Source organism: Halichoeres trimaculatus, unplaced genomic scaffold (genome assembly GCF_033239565.1).
Source record: "Halichoeres trimaculatus isolate MK-OKI-2021-1 unplaced genomic scaffold, fHalTri1.1 fHalTri1_scaffold_1, whole genome shotgun sequence".
NCBI classification, from domain to species: Eukaryota; Metazoa; Chordata; class Actinopteri; order Labriformes; family Labridae; genus Halichoeres; species Halichoeres trimaculatus.
Genome location: NW_027437179.1, coordinates 22,661,734 through 22,678,299, shown reverse-complemented (window position 1 = coordinate 22,678,299; position 16,566 = coordinate 22,661,734). Strand labels below are relative to the sequence as shown.

The 16,566-nt window shown below is 38.5% G+C and overlaps 2 protein-coding genes across 7 annotated transcripts in view; both read left to right on the top strand.

Moving 5' to 3' along the window:
- LOC141789077 (engulfment and cell motility protein 2) overlaps positions 1 to 13,861 on the top strand; it is a 22,899-nt gene extending 9,038 nt beyond the window's left edge. Inside the window, exons 5-23 of one of the 4 annotated variants that reach the window (XM_074668380.1) lie at positions 414 to 486; positions 574 to 624; positions 1,470 to 1,639; positions 1,880 to 1,979; positions 2,420 to 2,565; positions 3,594 to 3,672; positions 5,692 to 5,727; positions 6,024 to 6,074; positions 6,728 to 6,850; positions 7,062 to 7,181; positions 7,301 to 7,405; positions 7,486 to 7,594; positions 7,756 to 7,892; positions 8,751 to 8,914; positions 9,147 to 9,259; positions 9,378 to 9,485; positions 9,665 to 9,747; positions 9,866 to 9,943; positions 10,458 to 13,861. In XM_074668380.1, coding sequence (XP_074524481.1) covers positions 414 to 486; positions 574 to 624; positions 1,470 to 1,639; positions 1,880 to 1,979; positions 2,420 to 2,565; positions 3,594 to 3,672; positions 5,692 to 5,727; positions 6,024 to 6,074; positions 6,728 to 6,850; positions 7,062 to 7,181; positions 7,301 to 7,405; positions 7,486 to 7,594; positions 7,756 to 7,892; positions 8,751 to 8,914; positions 9,147 to 9,259; positions 9,378 to 9,485; positions 9,665 to 9,747; positions 9,866 to 9,943; positions 10,458 to 10,658 — 2,047 coding nt within the window. In that variant the 3' untranslated portion in view covers positions 10,659 to 13,861. Of the gene's footprint in view, positions 1 to 413; positions 487 to 573; positions 625 to 1,469; positions 1,640 to 1,879; positions 1,980 to 2,419; positions 2,572 to 3,593; positions 3,673 to 5,691; positions 5,728 to 6,023; positions 6,075 to 6,727; positions 6,851 to 7,061; positions 7,182 to 7,300; positions 7,406 to 7,485; positions 7,595 to 7,755; positions 7,893 to 8,750; positions 8,915 to 9,146; positions 9,260 to 9,377; positions 9,486 to 9,664; positions 9,748 to 9,865; positions 9,944 to 10,457 lie in introns of all 4 variants that reach the window. The other 3 variants (XM_074668371.1, XM_074668396.1, XM_074668389.1) reach the window with 3 other exon arrangements.
- A 2,378-nt stretch (positions 13,862 to 16,239) lies between these two features.
- LOC141794588 (lumican) overlaps positions 16,240 to 16,566 on the top strand; it is a 64,884-nt gene continuing 64,557 nt past the window's right edge. For all 3 annotated transcript variants that reach the window (XM_074674992.1, XM_074674988.1, XM_074674991.1), the window contains exon 1: positions 16,240 to 16,372. The gene's annotated coding sequence lies outside the window, so the exon portion shown is untranslated. The remainder of the gene's footprint in view (positions 16,373 to 16,566) is intronic.

Sequence of the window (16,566 nt, the reverse complement as noted above, 5' to 3'; positions counted from 1 at the left end):
GACTCTTACATAACCATTCATCCATTATTTCTTTCTTTGATCAAACATCAATTCTTTTCCTGTGATTTTGGACATTTTCTCTGGCTCTATTTTACTTGGACTTCAGGGGTGGATATTGAATTTGCTCTCACCCCACCTCCTCGTGGCCCTATCTGCCCACTGCCTCCCATTTCCATTTAAAAGTTCTTTGCACTTTCCTGTTGACACCCACTGAACATTTCTCCTCCACAATCTCTGAGTATTGACACTTGCTGGAGGGACCGCTCTGACTTTCAACAACATTTGTTACAGCACTGAGTATGCTGCTCTGAAACTTTCAACAAGTTTACTTTTCATTTCACTGCTTTTTCTAGTAGTTGTGTAACACTTACGATGAATTTCAGCTTAGAACTAACCCCTTTCTCTGTCCTTAGTTGGTCTCTGTCAGGGTCTGAGCAGTTTGCTCTCCGCTATGCTGACGGCCCTCAGCTTTACATCACTGAACAGGTGAGCCTGAATGTTCTACATCTAAGCTTCTGTGATGTATTTTTAATTTCAGATCAGTAGTAAACCTCCTTTTATATCTCCTTTCAGAGCCGTGGGGACATCAAGAACGGGACCATCCTTCGATTAGCAATATCACCTGTGAGTCAAGTGAACAGTAATGTGTGAAGGTGCAAATAATAATAAGAACAAAAAAAATCAGAACACCAGTTTAAAAAAAAGAGAAACCTGAAACATACACACATTACAAGGCTCAACTTTGTTCAGGCCCATTCCTTCTAAGTCATACTTATCTGCACTCAGTAACATGACTGTCAGTGCAAATTGGTGGGGAGCTTTGTTTTAAAAGGCTACAAGGAGATGATGGGATTTGTCATGGTTGATACCAGCCTCAAACTCACTAAATAATAATGTATGATAATATATTCTGCTTAATCCCACCCTGCCTCCAAGTGCACTGTGAGTGCAACTCACGCCTCCACCGCCAAAATACCAAAAGTGCTTCCAAGTGCAAGGTGCACAGTGGCAAAAAAGTGATGAAAAAAGATCAAACTAACAAGCAGTTTGGATTCAACTTTAACTATATTAAAAGCATTTGCACATCTCAGATGTGCTGTAGCTTGATTCTCAACAGCAGAGGAAACAATGTGTTGTTTTGATGAATTGCTGCAGGCCTGTTATCTGTCTTTACAAGGAGTTAAATGTAAACTATAAAAACTTTATTAACCACTAAAGTTGACACTGAGACCCTTTTTGTGATTACACAAATCATTTCATGCAGTTTTCAATCCATTTTAATGTCTTAGAGTTGATTCATATTTCTGTTTAAGGCTTAAAAGCTGAAACCAATATTTCTAATAATTCCCCTGTGGTGTGTGTCTTTATGTATAACAGGCTTGTATTTTTAAAAATGGAGACAGTATATCAGTTTCAGTCAGAATTTACAAAAACAAAAAAACAATATTCACACAGATCTCTTCCAACAGGCTCGTGCTGCCCGTCAGCTCCTGGAGAGGATCCAGTCCCATGGTATCGACGCTCGCCTGGAGGCTCTGAAAGAGCTCGCCAAGCTGTCTGCAGACCCAACCTTTGCAGCAGAGTTCATTAACATGGAGGGCATTGGGACATTAGCGCGTCTTGTGGAGAGTGGCACCCAGTAAGCACAAATTCCCTCACTTTGTGATGATATTTTCAGGTATATGAAGCTCTGTCTGTGCTTCTCAGGTTCTCAGGAAGGCTCATACTCTATGAAGTAAAGGAAATATTGCAGATTTATGGTTAGGCTGAGGCTCTGCGCTGAACAATAAATCTGAATGTATGTTTTTGTACGCAATAGCTCTTGATGAGACTGGATGATCTGAAAAAACTTGGTCTCACTGTCCTTTTTGTCTTTAAGCTTCGGTGAAATGCTTGCCTTCACTCTCACTGCCTTCCTTGAACTGATGGATCATGGTATTGTTTCCTGGGACCTTATCTCCCTCTCCTTCATCAAACAGGTACTTCCTTCAACATTTAAGCCATTGATCTGAAACTTTATCCTTCCACAGCGGGCCCATTCAATTAAATGCTATCATTTAAATTGTCAAGGTCAATGGCTGTGGCTTCTTTTCTTTTCTTTTTTTTCTATTCATACAGTTTTATCTATTCACTTTTCCTTCCATTCACCCTGCTTGCCAGATATATGTAGGCTGGGTTGCTTGGCAATATCTATCACTTTAAAGAGCTTCTTCAGTGTGTAAATGATTTATTTTTGCAGAAAACTTTCATTCGACCTCCACAGTCACTCTTGCTGACATACTTTATGAACTTTTCTTTCACAGTTAGTCTTCCTTTTCTCACTCAGAGAGCACAGTTTTCTTTTGACTATTTGCGCTCTTGTGTGGCTGACACAGGGTTATGTCCATGTGTTACTTGTTCTTCTCCTCTGTCTACGCAGATTGCAGGCTACGTGAACCAGCCAATGGTAGACGTGTCCATCCTGCAGCGCTCTCTGGCCATTCTTGAGAGCATGGTTCTCAACAGCCACAGCCTCTACCACCGTGTGGCTCAGGAGATCACCGTGGGACAGCTCATCGGGCACTTGCAAGTGTGAGCACACACACACGCACAGGGGCTTCACGCACTCTGATATTGGGGGCATTGAAGTCATTGTAACAGTGTGGGGGAAATTTGGAAAAAAAATGTGAAACTTTTTATCTTAAATGGTGAATTAAAGGATATTTTTAGATCTTGAAAATTCATGGATGCCCTGTTGTTTCCATTTCATGAATGCTCTCTAAATTGACATAACTCCTCAACCTTTTGGGCTAATGAGAAAATTCAGATGGTTCCTGAAGGGAGAGAAAATGTGATTTCTGAACCTTTTGAGGCAAAAAAAAAGTCCAGGTGGGCAGTATGATACTTTTACTACATGTCCGTTATAAAAGACACCAACAAAATGTATGTTAAGTCTTTGATCTCTGTGCTGCTTCTCTTTTCTGTGTGTACCCTGTGCATTTATTTCTTGAATGGCTGGGACTTGAAGGATGAAAGCAAATGTGACCTAAAACATAGTAAAATAACCAATTTTCAGTGGCACAAAATTTCAGTGGTTAGGTTTGAGAGCAGCAGAGTGCTGTTTGTGAGAAAAAATGTCAGGTGTTCTGACAAATAATGTCAACCCTACAACCTCGTGGCACTTTGTCATGTTGCTTATAATTTCACAGCAGCAATAAGCTCTAAGGCGATAAGCTTGATGAGGTTTTGGCTACACTGGTAGTCATCCTCTGCGGGATCTGTTCCTTGTTTTATAATCGTTTAAATGAGAATTAAGATGTTGGCAATGCCTTTTGAGTTTCTCAAGAGTTCTTGCTAATACGATGTTAGTGGGCAACATAAACACAAAACGCCTGTTTGTGTTTACATGCTAATACAGTATTCAAAGCTGTTGTCATGACCAAGTAGCCACTTAAAATCCAGTACCCATACAAAGTGCTGAGAATGATTCAGATAAAAGTAAGGTTTCTGTAGGCAAAGTTATTCTTGTAGCATTGTTGTTTAAATCCCTAATGGAGGTCAGTGGAACATGAAGCTTCTAACTGGATGTTTTGTGGCTTGGTATTTCTCTTCAGGTCAAACCAGGAGATTCAAACCTACGCCATTGCCCTCATCAATGCTCTTTTCCTGAAGGCACCAGAAGACAGGCGGCAGGTCAGTGCCCAGCGCCCACATTGGCGTGTGCTCCCATACAGGAAAGAGCATAATAGATAGACATAACTACAATACTAACCCTGTTCTATACTCACATTACATCATACAGCCAGCTGCACTTAATAGACTGACATGAATTCATAATAGTTGTTTTTTAGTGTTAGGGAGCTGCAGATATCTCCTCTGCCTGGGTGCAGCTCTAGCTTATCATATGAAGAGATGTCTGTCTGCCAGCTGTCATGTTGCAGATTCTGTGTAAGAGTCATGGCTGTAATGAGGCACTCACTTAAAATAGTGCCTGCTTTCCTTTGAAGTTAGCGCATTTGTTATGCTGCATTTATTTCAGAGTCACTCAAAAACACAGGCCAGTTGTGACTGAAGAATCACTTGGTAACTAATGATTGATTTGTAGATTCTTGTTTTGATGAAGCTCAAGAATTTGACTGGATGCCAGACAGTCCACCAGGAAATCGAATGTTTTGCTTTGGATTTTAGAAGGTGGGCGTAAAACCAAACACTGTGATGATGTGAGTGAAACCTGGCATCACTTACAGCGTGGGGAAGGGATTAAATATGACATGAAAAAATGATGCAGGCACATCCAAAAATTCTTAAATATTAGATTAGTTTCAGTTAAATTTAAAGGAGAGGTCCCAAATGGATACATTCTGATCTGAAATATCTTTGTAGCATGACAAAATGTGCAACAACTTGAGGAGGGAGTGCATCTTTGGATGCCTGTCCAGAGTGCTACTCATCACTGTCATGACATCCCATCTGCCTGTGCTCTGCTCAACCTGCAGTCATAATCTCCAAAGCACACTTGTATGCTGCATTTTTTATCATTATTGTGTTCCCTGTTTTTCATGCTGAACTAAGTCTTGTTTTTATCACTTAAAGCGGTTGGCAAAGGTCAAATCTTTTATGTCCAGGCAGCACTTTGAAACAGTGATCCATGTTTTTATTTCATCATGTTTGGATTACTGCAATGCACTTTATGTTGGCGTAAACTTGATTTCTTAGTTAAATGCTCATAAAAACACTCAAGTTTTTACTGTGATAGATAAAACAATTTAAAGTCTAGAAAAACTTTGAATTTCTAAATCAGAAACCAGAAAGTAAAATGTAGCAAAAACAAAAAAAGGAAAAGAAAAAGGGAAATAAAAACAAAAAAGTAGATGTTTATGTCTCAGTCAGATACATGAAAAAATTAAAAATGATTTATTCCCTCTATTATTTTCTAAATTATACCAAAATATAAAATTCACTTTATGTCTATCAAAGTATAAGTGTGTCCCTTGTTCCCTTCAGTTCCTGTACAATGTTAAACAAATAAGAAGTTGACTAAACCACCTTTAGTCATTAAAACACTTTGGTTGTAGTTGTTAGGGCTCACTGAAGACATTGTGCAAGAATTGGTAATTTCCAGCTGCTGTTATTGACCACTGGAGGGCAAACTGAGTCATTCTTTCTGATGTTAACACAGCAGAGAGACATGCACTACACACTTAACTATCCTACTGAGGTGTTGACTGCCAGTTGAAAAAAAAGAATATCATAGTAAGCCCTTAAAATCTTCATTTAGGGTTTTTTTCCCTCAAATTTTCAGTTTATAGGTTTTTATAGTTTTCTCTGAAGATACTTTTTGCCTAAGAAGAAATCAAACCCTGCAACCCTCAGTCTCGTTGTCTTTGAAATAATCAAAAACTTTCATTCTACTGTGATTAAATCACTCGTAATCAAACTTACACGGAAAAGAGTGAAATTTCAGCTGTTTCTTTAGAAGTTTTCTTGGTGTAAAATCTTTATCTCACTAGTTGGACCAGCTGGATGGATTGTGTATGGTGTTTGATGCAGTCATAGTTTGTTGTTATCCATTTTATGACATTGTGCTGGTTGATGTTCTTATTCTTTTGCATGCTGTGCTGTTTATGTATCACTGTGTCTCATTGTGCGTGTGTGCACTCTGTTTCCGTCATTGTTGCACCCACATCCCTCCTCCTTACTTTGCACCTACAGGAAGAGTTTACTAACCCATTGGAGCAACACCTCACTGTGAGTACACGTCTCCTCCACACCCCCTATCATCTTCTCCACTCTTCAGCCCCTCCCCTTCTTTGCTCTCTTGCTCTAGCTCGTGCTGTGTCATCCACGAAAATTATGACTCCCTGCTGCAGCAGACAGACTGTGTAGACAGATTAAAGTTAAAAAATGTTGTACTTTACAATGTTCAGGAAACAAGTGCTGATGTGTAGCTTTAGAGATAAATGAATACTGTTGTTTTTTTTGCTTGTATTGTAAAGCATAGTTCCTTTTCTGCCTTGCACATTAAACTCTTTATGTCCCCTCAGGAAATGGCAAGCACTTTGGCTCAGAAACACCTGCGATCCATCATCCTTAATGTGAGTAGCAAGTCTGAAATGCAAAACAAAGTATTTCCAGGGATTTCAAGCTGCACCCAAGCACTAACACTCTGCTGGACTTGCTATTAAGCTTAAAGACTGTGAAATACTCAGGTGTGGAAGTAAGGATTGAGCTGTTCCCAGAGTTTGTGGCTGCTGTTGACACAAGCAACTGAAACATGAAAATGTTTCATATCTATAAATCAACCTCTGCTTTTAAACCTTCTTAAAGACTATCATATGCTGGGGTTTGGGTGTTTCCTCCCTGAAACCGATGGCTTAGAAGTGCACAGATTTGCTTCCTTGTAGTGAAGTGACACAGCACCAGTAAATATGATGTAGCATGAAGTCTATGTGGAGGGGGAGGGGAACAAAATCTGCTCTTAAAATGATTTCTTCTGGCATCGACTCCTTCTGACTGAACTGGCTGCAAATGTCAGTGAGGCAGACTTTGAACTCCTTATTCCAGGAGCAAGAAAATATCCTGATGCTGCTCCAGCACTAATCCCATAATCTGAGCATGGTTAACGACACCTTTACCTGCTCTCGCAACATGATGTAGCAACATTTTTTTGTAAATGTTTCAGTGATTATTAATTTCAAGTAGATTTTCCACAAATAGAGGCTAACTCTGAAATCGTTCTCTTTTCCAGCATGTTATCAGAGGAAATCGGCCAATCAAAGCAGAAATGGCACATCAGCTTTATGTGCTGCAGGTTCTGACCTTTAACCTTTTGGAAGAACGAATGATGACCAAAATGGACCCAAATGACCAGGTAAAATGGAAATAATAAATTTGCTCAACAATTCTTATACTGCCCTGTAATATGTTTTAATATGCTGTTTTGACATTGTTTTCGTGAATCAACGAAATACAACAATGCCCCTAAATTCCTGCTACTTTTACTGTCTTTTTAAAATGATTTTGTCTCCTGAATGTTTGAACTTCCCCTTTTTGTGTTAAGTTTTGTGTTTTCTGTGGTTTAGACTCAGAGAGACATCATTTTTGAGCTTCGTAGGATTGCTTTTGATGCGGAAAATGACCCCACTGGAACAGAAAAAAGAAAGGCCATGTACACCAAGGACTACAAGATGTTAGGGTTTACTGTGAGTCTCCAATACAAGTCTTGCTTTTGGCTGAAACAATTTTGAGCCCAAACTGTAGAAATATGAAAAAATAGATTCAGCTACATTTTTTTAAACAGCTTTATTTTCTTTGTTTCCAGAACCATGTGAACCCGGCCATGGACTTCACCCAGACTCCTCCAGGGATGCTGGCTTTGGACAACATGCTGTACCTTGCTAAGGTTCACCAGGACACCTACATCAGGGTAAGTTATGGCGACAGGTGAGATTAAGTTCATTACGCAGAGGGGGAAAGTTTCCTGACATGTCTCTTTACTCTTTACAGATTGTTCTAGAAAACAGCAGCCGGGAGGACAAGCATGAGTGCCCGTTTGGCCGATGTGCCATTGAACTCACCCGTATGTTGTGTGAGATACTCCAGGTTGGAGAGTTGCGTAAGTAGATTGCACTTCAAGAATGTCAAATGACAACATTTAAGTTCTGAATATTCCTCTGTTACTAATTTCATTACAAAAAGACTTCCCAAGAGGAAGGAAGAAAATGGTTAAGATTTTTTGTGTGTGTTTAAAACTTGTAAATATTTTTCTTTGTGCAGCTAATGAAGGCTGCAACGACTACCACCCCATGTTTTTTACTCATGACCGAGCGTGGGAGGAGTTCTTCTGTGTCTGTATCCAGCTGCTCAATAAAACCTGGAAAGAGATGAGAGCCACAGCTGAGGACTTCAATAAGGTCTGATAGTAAAGCGCTCTAACTGATGTTATTATAACACACCACTTTCTTTTTTTTACGGAGGGATCTCACACTACTAGTGTTTACATTCACCAAGACTTCATAAACATATTTTAAGAAATAACAAAAATGACAATTTTCAGGAAATGTTACCAGGTATGCAAGAGGTGTAACCTTTCTGCTTAATATATTTAAATGTGTTGCAGTTAGAGCCAAAAAGTAAAAAACATCAAGTGTCCTTCCAGAAATTCATTGAAAATCTAAAGGAACTGTTAATGAACTAAAACAGTTTTTAAAAAAGAACATTAAACAGGACCAAACAAACTGAGCTTTGAGTTTCAAACAGCATAATTAATGTAGGATAATGAGATTTTTTTGTGGTTCTATAAAATCATCTTTAATATAATTTGATGTTTTCAAGATGCACCAATAACTTACCTTAACATCAATAAGCTTTGTGTCTTAAGATAGCTTCCCAGCAGTGAGTACTGTGGTCTCCTTTTTGATCCCCTGACTTTTGATTTTGACCCACCATGAGGTCAAAATGTTTAAATGTGTAAAATGTACTAATCACGCTGAGCCTGTGCTTTGTGCTAAGTGACAATTTCCAGTAAGTTAGCAATCTTACTGAATGGTCAAAATGGAAAGGGATCAGGAAAAACCAGAACAGTAGTTTGGTGTCAGTCTAATGTCTCAGTTTAATTTGAAGCATTACTTTTGCTCAGAAAATCACATTAAAAGTATTATACATATAGACATTTATTCACATGTTTAGATGAACATCTTACCTCTTTAAACAATGTGTATGACGTATCTCTTCTCACTCCTTCTGGCGTTGTGTGTATCTTCTTGAACCAGGTGATGCAGGTTGTACGTGAGCAGATCACCAGGGCTCTGGCCATGAAACCGTCATCTTTAGACCAGCTGAAGAATAAACTGCGGGGACTCAACTATTCTGAGATCCTGCGTCTGCGGCAGTCAGAGAGAATGAGCCAGGATGACTTCCAGTCTCCACCCATCATGTCAGTCACAATAAAAAAACAACTCCTTTGTACTGTTACAATTTTAATCTGTTCATCTCTTGGTCAACATAGTCCTCCTTTTACAGTTTGTTAATTCAGATAAGGTGTAATACTTTTCCTTAGCACTAGATCACTTTTGTTACATCTCAATTCATCAGATAACAAACATTGAAGTGTTGGTCACATTTGTATGCCTGTGTGCTTGTTCCTCCATGCTGTGTTTGTGCTGCAGTGAGCTGCGGGAGAGAATTCAGCCTGAGATCTTGGAGCTCATCAAGCAACAACGTCTGAACCGGCTGTGCGAGGGGAGCTGTTTCCGTAAACTGGGGAACCGCCGGAGGCAAGGTACATGCAGTATCAACACAATCACTTTTTTTTTTTTTTTTTTTACTTCTGGGGGAGCAGCTCACTACTGGTGTTGATTATCAGCTGAGCACTGTGTTCCCTGCCTCCTCTTTTGCAGAGAAGTTTTGGTTCTGCAGACTCTCGCTGAATCACAAAGTGCTGCACTATGGGGATCTTGATGAGTCACCTCAGGGTGAAGTGCCTTTTGAGCTCCTAAGTGACAAGAGTAAGAAACCCTCAAATCTCTATTTCAACAAATGGCTCCATCCCCAGATGATAACTTTTTATTTGAATTTCAGCCAACTCATGTGATCACCACTGACTGACAGTCTACACTGTATCTGTCTGTAAGCTGCCCTGAAATGTATCTAAATTTTCAAGTTGTGGGTTTTATATTCCTCATAGTCCCTGTTTCTGATATCAAGTCTGTGGTGACCGGAAAAGACTGTCCCCATATGAAAGAAAAAAGTGCTCTGAAACAAAACAAGGTAATAACTTTTATTTATTTATATTTTTTATTTCCATTCTTCTCTTATAGTTTTATTCTTCAATTTTTCTACCACTGTGCATAGGGACAAAGTTATTTTTCCTGTTTGTCTCTCTCAGGAGGTGCTGGAGTTAGCCTTTTCTGTCCTCTACGACCCAGATGAAACTCTCAATTTTGTGGCACCAAACAAATATGAGGTAAGTAAGGCAAAAGAATTGAATTGAAAAATTGAAACTGAACTGTTCAGTGTCTTTCATAGACAGTTAGAGAGTGAAATATAACTTATGGTAAAAGCTTTGCTTGCACTGTCCAAAGAGTGGGGAATGACATGCAGGAAACAAGCCTCAGGCTAGATTTGAACACGGGCCACCCGCTTGGGGGTGAACGTCATTGGGCACGACCTATACCTAGACAAAGACCTAGTACAGGCTATCTACATCCCACAAACAAGCATTTTGAACAGTTTCCTAGCCTCTTGTATTTTTACATTTTACCATTTTGCATTATGATTATATTTTGAAATTCTAGGTCATATTGATTGCAAGAGCACTAGTTACACTGCTCCAAACTGTTGATCGAATTTTTATGTGTGTTTATGACTTAAAAAGAATGACTAACAACTTGGGCCTGCTGTGGATGATATAACTTCTGAACGGCACCTCACTATGTTCAGTCTTCATGCGTGAACCTGTTTTTTTTTTTTGTGGGCAGTACTGCATCTGGACTGACGGGCTGTGTGCACTACTGGGTAGAGAGATGGGCAGCGACCTGACACGCAGTGACCTAGATACTCTCATCAGCATGGAGATGAAGCTCCGCCTCCTTGACCTTGAGAACATCACAATTCCAGAGGCTCCTCCCCCTGTGCCCAAGGAGCCTAGCTCGTACAACTTCACCTACAACTACAGTTGAGATGTGCGCTCGTGTGTGTGTGTGTGTGCGTGTTTGAATGTGTGTTTGGCTTAGCATGTGTGTGTTTTGTCACGAGTGAGTTTTCTTGATCTTTTGATGAACTCAGCTGCTGATGTGTGTATGTCTTTTTCTTAGATCTACATTTCATTTCATTTCATTTTGGATCCCAGGTGGCTTCTCTTTGTCTTTGTTTGTGATTCCTTCTAGTTTGTCAGATTTGTTTATAGCTCCACAGGGAGTTCAGAGGTCAGGGTCTCTCACAGAGCAGCTTTCCTGGAGCTGGTAGAGTGAACTCTGCAGTCTCCAGGCAACAATGATTTCTATCCCTCATTCTTTGCTATTTAAGGGTACAAAGCTGCCTATAAAACGGAAGGATAACACGCCTGATGCTGAAAACAGATGGAACCTGTGCTCATCGTCTAATTAATTTCCATTCAAGTATGTTTCAGACAAATTGCAACCAAATTGCTCAATCTGGTCTACATGGAAAGACAAGACCGGGTAGCTACAGTTTCAGTTTCAATACTCTTTCATTCTATATTACTTATACTACAGGATGATGGTAATTAATGCATTCAAACAAAACATCCCTCAATGCCACTCCTCAGAAACTGCTGTTGATGTCACTAATTGGGATGTTTCTGGTTGAAGGGCAAAGCACCTTAATAATTAAACTATCTGATCATCTTTTCAGTATGTGCCAATGCAGAAGAACAATTCAGTAAAAAAGACATCCAGAGGCTGTTGCAGGAAAAATAATCCTTATGAGTTCGTTAGTTTTATCACATTTGTTATACTTTGGCATTTTGACAAAAATAATTGCAATCATCAACAATTTGGAGTCTACCTTCCCTTGGATTGTTTGTTCAGACAACAGCAGAGGAGAAAATTACCAGTCACATTTTCCAAAAACCAAAGTGAAAACTACAAGCTCTTATGAAAGACTTTTGGTTTCTTCTGATTTTGGGAAAAAGAAGTACCTCTTGTGGTGATTTTGTCATGCAAACCTGTCACCCACTTTAAATCTTAGCTGTAAGAAAATCTAATGAAGGCTAACTTGCCATGGATCATCTTGTCCAATACTCCTTTACAGAAATTTCAGGAAGGAAAAATTACAACATAGAATAAAATCCATTTTGTCACTGATGGCCTCGCTGGCTTAAGCAGGTTGTTGAGAAGCTGAAGCATTGATTTCAGTCTATGTATACAACTGTAAATTATGCCTAACTGGGACATTAAAATGCTGTTTTTCACATAAAGGCTCCAAAACCCAAAGACATTAAATATTCTGATCCCACACTAACATTTTTTATTTTATGCTATTCCTTTATTATTTATGAGACTTATTTTTATTACAGCTCTGTAGTTGTGATTCCGCACAATTATGTTGCTTTAAAATACATGTCTCTCACGGTTTTAATTTTTTTTTTGTGTGTGTGAGTTGTGTCTGGTGGCAAAGCGCAACAATAAGACAAATATAAATTTGATGAAGTCAGAGCTGAAATCTTCAGTATACAGCACATTAAACAACATGAAAGATAGGTTTCTTTTCTGATAATCCCATCGTCCCTTACTGGTCACACACTAATTTTATAATTTATAAACCACCAGGATTAACAAGCAGTATTTGAATGTTTTATTACATATTTTAATAGTTTTTAGCAGAAATAAGGAAGATTTAAGTGTCAAATGATGTCAGTACAAAGAAGCCTCTTTAGCCAGTGTATGAACTGGTGTTAGTGACCTTGATATTCATGCTTGATACCAAGGTAACATAGATATAAATATATAAATATATCTCCAATTGTTTACAATCAGTCTTATGTTGTGTTTATAAAACATAAAGCATTTATTACCTATGTATAAACACTATACTTAATACCTGTACAGCAAGATTAAAACATCTGATGTATTTAAGAGCATTAAAACATTGTGTGTATAAAACTTAGAGAAATTAACTGTTCAGACATACAACATGGACTTACTCTAGAGTTAGTTCATTATAAAATAAATGACAATTTAGAAATATCCCTGTATCTGCTTCAACTATGATGCAGCATTTTAAAGGGACTGTGAGAACTTTTGAAGTGATCTTGAAAAAGTCTCCCTTCTACCTGTTTGAAATCCTGACAAGGTTCAAACAGGACTGAATTTGTGTAGGGCACGTCTAAGTCTACATGACAACACCATGCTGGCCGACAAAGTTTATCATTAAGAATAGAGATCTATGTTTTTCTCCCATGAAAATGTTTTTTGATTGATTTTGTAGTGATGGTAGACACTGGAGCAAAACTGTCAAACAAATAAAGGACAGAAGAGCTGAAGAAAGCTAAATGGGAGAGTGATAGAGCACAGGCTTTGCTCCAACCCACATGCAGCAGTTGTACTGCAGTGCTCTGTTCAATCACAAGAGTCTAGTGATAAAATTTAGTGTGACATCAAAGCTCTGGTAGGACGTAACAAAGATTCGCTAACATGGCACATTACAGATAGATCTATTAGTGGTACTGAATATAGCTGGCTACTAAACTATGCTACAAACTTGCAAAGTTTGCTTATTGTCACGTTTGAAACAACAGTGCCACGTAACTGTCTGTGAATACATTACGTTGCGTTTTATCCAGTATAAGGGTTGTCTTGATCGAAGAAAAGTAGAGTTAAAAAGAAAAACTACTACAACTACTTCTATTCACTTTTCAAAACGAACACACGCTCGTTAAGAGTCATGTCATTACAACAGTGTGTGCACGATTCCGGTCAAAGGTGTTACCGCAGTTCATTTCAAACCGATAGTCCTCACGGCCCCTTTAAAAACATTGACCTAATGTTTAAGTATGGTGAGGCTTTAATCACAGATCAAAGTGGTTTTATTTTGGCACCAGACAGTTTTGTCCACTAAATCTACCATACATTCCAGGAGTGTTTGATGCAAAGGCTTTAAAGCCTAAATTATGACTCTTTTTTTTTTTAATTTCACTTTACAGACTAAGAAGTTAGCATGTTTCTATCAGAGTAGTAGCCCACACAACAAAAAAAATGATTAAAGCAGCTGAGTGACGCAGCTTTCCTCATCTCTAATAAGAGTGCACTGTATGTGTGTGAACAGCGGTAGAAAATACTGAAGTATTGCTTGATGTCATTTTCTAAGTTCACTGTGTTTTGTACATTAACATTCCATTTAACGTCCTGTTGTCATTTTTGAATATCACTCATCACTCGAACAACACTCATTTGTTCTTGCAGAATAGAATTATATTTTTGTAAAAGACTTGAGTAATCCTATTACCTGTGAAGACAAAGGTTATTATATTCATCATACTCATTCATAACTGCGCACAGACATTTCACAGTGAAAAAAACACGTTTGGTCCTCGTGCTTTTTAAAGTCACAGCCAAATGTTCATAGTAAAAGCATCCTGTATAGTTTGAGATTGACACATACTCCAACACCCAATGATGTCAGTGTCCATGTATATAATACTGCTAATGGGAATGATGAAAGTTTTTTCCCTTGCCGAGTTATTGTTGATGCTGTTCGTGGAAACAATGAGATTTTTTTTTGTTTTAACAGGTGTTTTTATTCATGTAGGTGGTTCAAAGGTTCCCTGGGGAGTTTGAAGTCTTTAGTAGGACCTGTTTTTCTGAGTTGAACCTCATCCTCTGCTCCACTGAGCTGGCAACATTTCATTATAGTCTGTATACACAAAGATTCCTCAATAGTGCCATAGTCAAACTCTGCTATTTCACCACCTTTATACATATTATGGTATCCAGGGGTGTGATTTTTCACAGGGGTCTGACATTTTTGGGAGCAAAAAAAGCGCTCAACATGTAAATAAACAGATTGAGCTATGAAAAATACACATAGGACACCGTATTCTTCTGCTGGTCCTGCTGCTTACACAGATGGGGTTTTGCATCTTTCAATTTTAAACAACAGAACCACTTTGTGGATGTACCTGTCCACAGCAGGGGGAGGTGTAACCGTCCTGTATTCCACAGGCTTTTTAAATGATACACAACAATGCACCAGGAAGAGCAGAGTAGCGGGAAACTGTACTCAAAAATGTCTAAGATGTTTCTTTTTAGTAAACACACTTCAGATTTTTTTCAAACCTCAAGGATGTACATGGTGAATTTAAATGCAGAACAGTGAATGTAAACATCATAACTTGTTTGATCACAAGATAAACCCCACAGGATACCTTTGACTGCCTATAGGGTTGTTTTACATCCTTGCAGCTGCTCTCAGAAAACCAAAGCTGCAGTTAAAATGTGTTAATACCACACAGTGAGTGAAGGATTGTTGCATTGGATGTACTAACAGTATGACTTGAAGTTTATGGTACTCTTTTACATGACTTGCTAAACTATTTATTTACACTTGCTAGTGATCGTAAAGAATGACATGTTGTTAGCTGACGAATAACAACAAAAACTCTAAATATGGTATACATATAGATCATTGTATGTATATACAGTATTGTGTTGCCTTATTGAAGAAAATGTACTATGTTTTGTGTGAATAAATACAAAGACTACTGTTGAAAATTTGTACTTATTGTTGTACTTTCTTGTTTGTATTATTTTAGATTGATACATTCATATAAACCAAAATAACTACTACAGTTACTCATCTCATGCAAGCTAAACATCATTTCCTGTTGTCTCTGCTGGAGAGAGGTTGTTGTTTGCCTTGGCTAATCACTTTGAAATATCACTAAGACTACCTGCTGTGTTCCCCCAGCTTATTCATGTTTTTTATTAGCGACTCTGTTACTCATAGTCAGACAGCTTTTATCAGCTACATCTACATTATCATCATTGGATGAGCAGAAGTGAGCAGAAGTTGTCAGCCACCATCTACACCACCAGTGTTTCAACCCCTCAAGAAATGTAGTTTCACCCAAAAAGCATCAGTCTCTCAAGTCAAGACACAACACCCTTTTCAAAAATACTATTTTGATGTATACCTACCTTTTTTAAATGATTTCAAATAGAAAGTGTGCTTTATATACTACTACTACTACTACTACTACTACTACTACTACTACTACTAATCATAATAATAATGATAATGATAAAAAAAACATTAACAATATCTAGTAAATAAAAAAACTCTTAGGATTATAGGTTTTAAGATCCCATTTGTGAAGTTTATCAGCCATACCTATTATTGGGAGTGTAAAAATGACTGCGACACCGATTTCTTGAATTAAAATGATGAAAATGTAAAATAGCAGAACTTGTTGGACACCTGCTCTAAAGCAGCCCCCCCCCCCCCCCCCCCCCCAAAAAAAAAAGGTTGTTAAAAATTATGTAACACAAGTAGTTCAGTTCCTCACTACATTTCTGACTTGTTCCCACACTACAGACTGATCACACCCAGATTTTCTTTCTTAATAAAAAAAAAAAAAAAAAAAAAAACTTCACCCAGTCAAAACAAAGTCGGGTAAAAAGAAAAGGAAAGCACATTGAGCAATCATTCCTTTGGTTGTCAAATGTCCCCGCCTCTGATTGGTGAATTTACTGACATGCGCTCATTATCCAGGAAGTGTAGTTCTTCTGAGGCTTGAGAAAGTAAAATTTTTCTATATTGCTTCGGGTTCAGCCATCAAATATTCATCGTGAGATGACACTGAGGCTGACAATTTTAACCCTCAAAAGAGGACAGAGGAACTATTTTGGAAACGAGTAACACAGCTGGGAAGTGGGTGAGTGCTGACAAACTTGTGAAGCTTTATTAGCTTGGCTGGAAAGCTCCGCTCAGTTCCTGGCTTTATCCGGCAGGGGACTCCCTGTGTCTTGTGACTGAGTGTGTGTCAGACGCCCTGCTTGGTTATGATCCCTCTGAGAGGAAATCATGTGTGCAACATCTGCGCACAGATAGACGAAAGTGTAAAGTAGC